The 8218-nt window shown below is 39.4% G+C and overlaps 1 protein-coding gene across 3 annotated transcripts in view; it reads right to left on the reverse strand.

Moving 5' to 3' along the window:
- Positions 1-3430: 3430 nt before the first annotated feature.
- PSMG2 (proteasome assembly chaperone 2) overlaps positions 3431-8218 on the reverse strand; it is a 25868-nt gene continuing 21080 nt past the window's right edge. For 2 of the 3 annotated variants that reach the window (XM_023519464.1, XM_023519466.1), the window contains exons 5-6: positions 4728-4848; positions 3431-3733 (exon numbers count right to left, since the gene is read on the reverse strand). In XM_023519464.1, coding sequence (XP_023375232.1) covers positions 3635-3733; positions 4728-4848 — 220 coding nt within the window. In that variant the 3' untranslated portion in view covers positions 3431-3634. The remainder of the gene's footprint in view (positions 3734-4727; positions 4849-8218) is intronic. The other variant, XM_023519465.1, reaches the window with a different exon arrangement.

Consider the following 8218-nt stretch of genomic DNA (forward strand, 5'->3'; position numbering starts at 1 on the left):
GATAGAATTTCAATTCTTTTGATTCTATTGAGGTTTGCTTTGTGTCCAAGGATATGATCAATTTCAGAGAATGTTCCATGGGACGATGAGAAGAATGTATAGTCTTAACTTTGGGATGGAGTGTTCTATATATGTCTATCAAGCACAGTTGTTCTAAGGTCTCATTTAAATCTCTAATATCTTCAATTTCTGTTTAGAAGATCTGTCCATCTCTGAGAGAGGGGAGTTAAAGTCCCCTGTTATTATGGTGTTAGAAGATATGGTGTTGCTCAGACTAAGTGAGGTCTGTTTCAAGAATCTGGGAGCATTTAAATTAGGTGCATAAATATTTAGAATTGAAATGTCTTGTTGTATTTTTCCCTTGACCAGTATGAAGTGCCCATCATTGTCCTTTGTAACTTTAGTTGCTTTAAACTCACCTGTGTCTGAAAATAAGATTGCAACCCCTTTTTTCTTCTGACTTCCATTTGCCTGAAAAATTGATTTCCAACCCTTAACTCTGAGTTTTAATTTGTCTTTCGATGTGAGGTGTGTTTCCTGCAGACAGCAAATAGATGGCTTGTGTTTTTTAACCCAATCAGCCAATCTACGCCTCTTGAGTGGGGAGGTCAAACCATTGACATTTATTGAGATAATTGACAAGTGTGGTCGTGTTCTAATCATCTTATTTTGTGAAAGTCCATTGCTTAGTTTTGTCATTTGCTTCATTGTGAAAACTAGGTTCTGACCTTTAATTTCTGGGTGACTACTTTGGTCCTCAAACTTTTTAAATAGGGGGCCAGTTCACTGTCCCTCAGACCATTGGAGGGCCAGACGGCGGGCCCAGGATGAGTAGGCTGCTAAGCAGGACAGGCAGCAGCGGCAAAAACACCTGGTGGGCCGGATAAATGTCCTGGGCAGGCCGCATGTGGTGGTCCGTGGTTTGAGGACCCCTACAAGGTGGTTTCTTAAGATGTAATGTACTCCTATGAAGATGTTGTGGACAGTGGAAATGACAACAAAGGATTTCAAATATTTCATAAACTTAGCTGATAAAAAAATGGTAAAATTTGAGAAGACTGACTTCAATTTTGAAAGAACATAGAATTTTCTTTGTGGTTACCTTGGGGCTTACATAAAAAACACTTTATGTAGACAACTTCAATTATATACAAAGCTGTCCTTTAACAACTCTACTTTTACATTATTAATGTCACAAGTTTGTGCCATTAAGATTTTTTTTTTTTTTTGAGACAGAGCCTCAAGCTGGTCCCCTGGGTAGAGGGCTATGGCTTCACTGCTCACAGCAACCTCCAACTCCTGGGCTCAAGCGAGTCTGCTGCCTACGCCTCCCAAGTAGCTGGGACCACAGGTGCCTGCCACGATGCCCGGCTATTTTTTTGGTTGCAGCCATTATTGTTGTTTGGGGGGTCGGGGCTGGATTTGAACCCGCCACCTTAGGTGTATGTGGCTGGCGCCTTAGCCGCTTGAGCCACAGGCGCCAAGCCACCATTAAAATATTTTAACATATTTTTTATAGTTATAGGTAGTTTCATATTTTTTCTTTTTACAATTAGAATTAAATGAGCTTGATGTATCACCATTATAGTACTAAAGGGTTCTGTATTTACCTTTATAGTTGAACTTTGTAATTTCCCATGCTTTCATATTGCTGTGCAGCCATGTCCATTTCAACTTGCAGGATTCATTTTAGGCCATTTCTTGTAAACCAAGTCTAGTGGTGATAAATTTCCTCAGCTTTTATTTATCTGGGAATGTCTTTATTCCACTTTCACTTGAGGTGCAGTTTTGCTGAATGGCACTCCCAGTTGGCAGGTTTTCTCTTTCAGCACTTAAAACATAGCGTCCCACTCCAATTTTCCCTGTTAGGGTTCCACTGAGAAATCTGATTAATTTATGGAAACGCCCTTGTATGTGACAAGTCACTTTTCTTTTACTGCTTTCAAGTTTCTGTCTTTGACTTTGGATGAGTAGGTTCTTGGTTAATACTTAGGTTCACTTTATTTGGAGTCCTTTGAGCTTCTTAAATTTGGATCCCCATTTTCTTCCCTAGATTTGGGAATTATTTTGCATTATCACTAAATAAGATAAATAAGCTTTCTTCCCTTTCCTCTCCTTTTAGAACTACCATAATGCAGTATTAGTGCATAGTGCACTTGGTGTTGACGTGTAAGGCCCTCAGGCTTTCTTCATTTTTCATGTTTGCTAATTCTGTTTTCTTCTTGATGGGGTCTGTTCCTGAACCCCTCTAGGGAATTTTTCCATTCTTTTATTACATTGTTCAGTTCCAAAATTTGGCTCTTTTTAATAGTTTGCGTCTCTTTGCTGATATTCTCATTTTGTCACAGACTGATTTTGTTGCCTGTTCTCTATTGCCAGGAAATTCATAGATCTGTTTCTTAGGGGATGCTTTCTGGAGATGTAATTTGTTCCTTTGACAAGGCTATGTCTCTATCTCTTCATTTGATTTGTGATTTTTTTGCTGTTTTATGCATTTAATAAAACAGCTACCTCCTCCAATCTTTATACAGGGGAGAATTTAGGCAACCAGCCTGGGTAGAGATTTTGGGAGCATGTTAAATTTTTTTCTTTGGGAAGATTCAACTTCCCTTACTTGTGTAATTTCCCAGTTAGAGTCCTGCTGCTTTTTCAGTTTATAATCGCTTGCTCCCTCTTGTGTCTCTGTCTAGTATTGTAAGTTATCTGGGGCTACACTTTCTGTGTAAAGTGGAAGGTACATAGTAGACACTAAAAAACGAATACTACTTTTTATAATTTTTTTTATACTAAAATTCTTTTTTTTTTTGAGACAGAGCCTCAAGCTGTCGCCCTGGGTAGAGTGCCGTGGTGTCACAGCTCACAGCAACCTCCAACTCCTGGGCTTAAGCGATTCTCTTGCCTCAGCCTCCCAAGCAGCTGGGACCACAGTCGCCTGCAGCAACGCCTGGCTATTTTTTGGTTGCAGCCGTCATTGTTGTTTGGCGGGCCTGGGCTGGATTTGAACCTGCCAGCTCAGGTGTATGTGTCTGGTGCCTTAGCTGCTTGAGCCACAGGCGTGGAGCCTAAAATTCTTTTGAAATGAGGAAATTATCCTGGATTATTAGGGTGGGCCCTACGTAATCACAAGGGTTCTTGTAACTCAAAGAGAAAGGGAGATTTGAAGCATCTACCTGGTTTTGAAGATGGAAGAAAGGACTGTGGGGCAAAGAATATGGTAGCCTCTAAAAGCTGGAAAAGAGCAGGAAACAGATTCGCCTTGGTCAGCCCAATAAGACCCATTTTTTGATTTCTGACTTCTCTAACTCTAATAAAAATAAATTTGTATTGTTTTAAGCCACTAAGTTTGTTGTTGTTTATTATAGCAGAAATAGGACGCTAATTAGAATTTGAATTTTAAAAAAAGGGATATATTTGAGGCAAAATTACTTGGGAAATAACATTTTATTGTACAAAATTTGTATTTGCTATATATGATGAAAGCATGGCAAAAAGATGTTGCGCTAACCCTTTTATTGAGATTTTCTGTGAAAAGTAGAATTTACTTCTAATACATTATACACTTTCTGTCCAGAATGTTTAACTTTTGTGCTGGTAATAAGTGTCTTGGGATACAAGGTATAAAACTGAAAATACATCAAAAAAGTGCAGGGGGGAAACCATTGCCAAAGAGTAATCTCCAAGAACTTGGTATTTTCCACCGCAAGGAAGATGCTGTGGGGTCATCACTCTGTAACTTAAGAATAAAACATTTTAATTTTTCAATTTTACCATCAAATCCCCTTTCAATATGTATTATAATCATAAAACTCTTCTTCTGGGTTCTTTTAGAGTCTGACACTTAACGTTTCTATACCTCGTGACAACTGAAGATAAATTTGTTCAAGTTCTAAATCAGAAAGATTGCCAAGAAAGGCTGCAGGTAGAGTCCAGAGTAAAATCAAATTTAAAAAGAATAGGGGGTTGCCATGTGGTTTGTTATCAATTTTTTCTTGGGAAAAGCATGAATTAAAAAGACAGCTACCCACCACAGATGCAGCCTCATGATGGTTCCATTGTGCCTAATGTCTAACTCATTTCTCTGGGTGTAATGCTCTCATTTCACAGTATGGAAATATATCTTCATTATAATACATATTCAGTTTTTGCTTCCCTAAAAAAAAATCCTGAATTCCAAGAAAGACTTGTTCTTTTTATTTATTTATTTTTTTTGAGACAGAGCCTCAAGCTGTCCCCCTGGGTAGAGTGCTGTGGCATCACAGCTCACAGCATCCTCCAACTCCTGGGCTCAAGCGAGTCTCCTGCCTCAGACTCCCAAGTAGCTGGGACTACAGGCGCCCGCCACAACGCCTGGCTATTTTTTTGGTTGCAGCCATCATTGTTTGGCGGCCCTGGGCTGGATTTGAACCCACCAGCTCAGGTGTATGTGGCTAGTGCCTTAGCTGCTTGAGCCACAAGCGCTGAGCCGACTTGTTTATTCTTAAGAGAATAAACAAGCATAATTACCATAACATGAACATGAATATAATGAAGAACTTAATGAAACAATTGTAAATAATAGGTTAGTTAAATGTCCTCTCTTATTTTTAAAAGTTCAGGTTAAAGAGAATTTTATGTAAAGATATGTCTATATTTAATATAGATTTTCACTTACACAGTCCCCTTACATAGTACATAAAATGCAAGTTAATAAATACATGACAAGAGGTTTAAGCTACAATAAAACTCACATGTGGTTTGATGATCTGAAGCCATTCATTAAGATACTCAACAAGACCTAATGCATCTGGGATATTGTCCCCTTCTGAAACAAACTTCAGCAGAACTGCCATTTGGATATCTTTAGAAGAGCTACAAGAAATAAAGAGAATAATTCAGTATTCTGCCACTGATAGAAGATGCTGACTATTTGACTATGTCTGTCTTTACAGCTAAAACAACCTGCCAGATTTTAGGAAAGGAAAAAACACCCCATCCTAAGATAATTTATTCACCTCCTTCTGTCCCATCTATTTCCTTCTCTTTATTGACACAGGATTAGAAGCCATGTTAACACTTGTCCCGGGACCATACAAATTTGTGCCTCACTCCCAAGGCTGTCTGGAAAACCATCTGTTCTGTCCTGGGTTATAGCAGATGAAATATGTTCTGATTTACTCCCCAAATCTACTTTAGAAGACAATGATTTTTAGAAGCATCACAGCAAAGAGACAGAAAGAAAATACCACCCTGGTTATTAATAATCTAAAGTAGTGAAGGAAAACCTATGACTGCTTGTCACAGATACCATCGTACTGAGCTGACTGTTACGTGCTTGTGTGCAAGTTCTATTGACTCAATCCCCTGAGGAAGCTGTAATTACCTCTATTCTATAAATGAGTCCATATAGAACAATGGTAACTAGGACAGACACCAAGATTCAAATTCTAGCTCTCCTACTTACCAGATATGTTGGGCACCTTACTTAACTTAACCAGAGCTCCAGTGCCCCTCATCTGCACAAGAGGGAGAACACAATCTGTTGCAGAGCTTGTGGTGAGGTTTAAAGGAGGTGACAGAGGCAAAGCATGTCAAAGTGTGACCAATGCACAGTAAACATATGGAAGTGTTAAGTTACTATTAGGAGGTAACAGGTTTAAAGAGACTGAAAATTCAGTTAATGTGCTCAAAGTTCTATATTTAGTAAGTGGCAGGGGTGGGATATAAACTTAGGTCTTTATGTACCCTGAGATTTATATATGGTGATTATATCTGGAGAGGGTCTTTAGGAAGGGATTATGGTTAAAGAGGTCCTATGGGTAGGGCCCTGATCCAATATGATCTTATGAGAGGCAGGGAGGGAAACCAGGGGTGAGTACACACCAAGGCAGGCAGCTATCTGTGAGCCAGGAAGAATGTCTGTGTCAGAGCTCAAACATGCTGCCACTGGTCTTGGACTTTCAGGCCTCAAGAACTGAGAGAAAATATATTTCTGTTGTTTTCATGGCACCCTGAGCTAATACAATAGTCTGGGCCAAAAATAATGTGGCCTGAATGAAGCAAGAGAATCATTCAAAGCAGGTAGTTTGCAGGCCTTCTAGACCAGTGTTTTTCAACCTTTTTTTAATCTCACAGCACACTTGAGCCTATAATTAAACTTCCCTGGCACACTTAAATTATGTTGATCAAAAAAAAAAAAGAGTGAAAAAAGAATATACTTACTGTGCTTTGAACTTCTTTCAAAAATAATTAATGATCTTTAAAAATTTTCGTGGCACACCTAACACCCTCTCACAGCGCCACAGTGTGCCATGGCATACTGGCTGACAATCACTGCTCTAGGTACTGGGTAAGGTAACGTGTAAACTGATAGTTTCTTTTATGGGAAATAAAGGAGACAGGAAAAGGAAAAACTTGAATATGTAGTGGGGCATGGTGGCTCACAACCTGTATCTCAGTACCTTGAAAGGCTAAAGTTGGAGGACTGCTTAAGGCCAGGAGTTCAAGACCAGCCTAGGCAAAATATTGAGTCCCTGTCTCTACAAAAAATTTTAAAAACGTAGCTAGGTGTGGTGACACGCACCTGTAGTCCGATCCCCCATGGAAGCTAATGCAGGAGGATCACTTGAGCCCAGGAGTTCCAGGCTACAGTGAACTATGATCATGTCACTGCACTCCAGCCTGGCTGGCAGAGTGAGACCCCAGTCTCAAAACAAAAGAAAACAAAATAACCAAAAACTTGAATGCATGATGGACTAGGACAAAAAAAGAAAAGTTGAAGGAAGTGATGATTTTAATAAGAATACAGTGCTGGAACAGGTGAGTACAGCCAGAAAAGGGCAAGTTAGCTACAAGGGAAACAAGTTGAGGTGTGCGTTATCAATCCTGCCAGAGAAGTCTTAAATATTTTCAAATAAGAAAGGGGTATATAAATGTAACAAGAAAAGGATTCATCTTTCACTTATTTATTTTTTTACTTTGCCTTCACTTGGCATGAAGAAGTTTACCTTTTAAAGAATAAAGCTCATTATGCACTGGACCACGATTATTAGATCCTGTAGTGAAGTGATTAAAATGCAGGATTTGAGGCCAGTGTTTGAATTCTGGTTTGGCACTTACTACCTGTATGGCTTAAAACAAACAAAAAAAAAGACATGCGGTTTCGTTATGTTGCCCAGACTGGCCTCTCACTCCTGGGCTCAAGTGATCTTCTCATCCTGAGCCTCCTGAGTAGCTGTGAACACTCACTGCACCTAGGCTCCTATATGGTTTTTAGCAAATTACCTTGCTGCTCTTTGATTGTCTTTTCTTTCTTTTCTTTCTTTTTTTTGAGACAAAGTCTTACTTGGTTACCCTTGGTAGAGTGCTGTGGCATCTTAGCTTATAACAACCTTGGGTTCAAGTAATTCTCTTGCCTCAGCCTCCTAGGTAGCAGGCGCCTGCCATAGAGCCTGGCTATTTTTTTTAGAAATGAGGTCTCGCTCTTGCTCAGGTTGGTCTCAAACTCATGAGCTCAGGCAATCCACCCACCTTGGCCGATTTTCTTATTTTTAACATGTAGTTAACAATATATATCTGTATGCTTATAAGAATCAGACCACTTTATAAATGTAAGGTACACAAAACAGTGTTGGGTACACAGGTAACTGCTATTGCTACTATTACTACTTACACACATATTTCTGTCACTACTGTAATACTATGACTTCTTCTGAGTGTGCACAAATCACAATCCAGATTTCAGAGCAAACAAAACAGTGGCTCTATTTTGCAATGGTGGATTTATACCCCTGTGATGCATTATGGTAAGGACACAGACTCACCAACTGATTCTGCACAATGTATTGGTGAGATGGATGGGGCACTAGTCGGCTGAACTGTCTGAGCCCACTACTGAGGGCATGGGAGGGATGACCTCACTTATGCCTTATGGGACAGTGCAGAGCAGAATGTATGGGATGAGAAGCACAGAAGCCACCTTCTGAAAGCTGCACTCCTCCTCTCAGTCACTTGCTCTGTCTCCCAAGAACTCATCATGTACAGCCATTCCCCAGCAGGAAGAATCAAAGGAAGTTAAAGCACATGTCAAGGGTGGAAAATTTATAAATATGTGGATATTAACACATTCTCAAACAACCAATGAGCTGAGGAAGAAATGACTTAAAAAAATTAGAAAATACTTAAGAGATGAATGAGGTTTTTTTTTTTTTTACCTCTGTTGTGTAAATTTCTTTCTTTTTTT

The sequence above is a fragment of the Otolemur garnettii genome, unplaced genomic scaffold (assembly GCF_000181295.1).
Source record: "Otolemur garnettii isolate 467f Iridium unplaced genomic scaffold, OtoGar3 scaffold00176, whole genome shotgun sequence".
Taxonomy (NCBI): domain Eukaryota; kingdom Metazoa; phylum Chordata; class Mammalia; order Primates; family Galagidae; genus Otolemur; species Otolemur garnettii.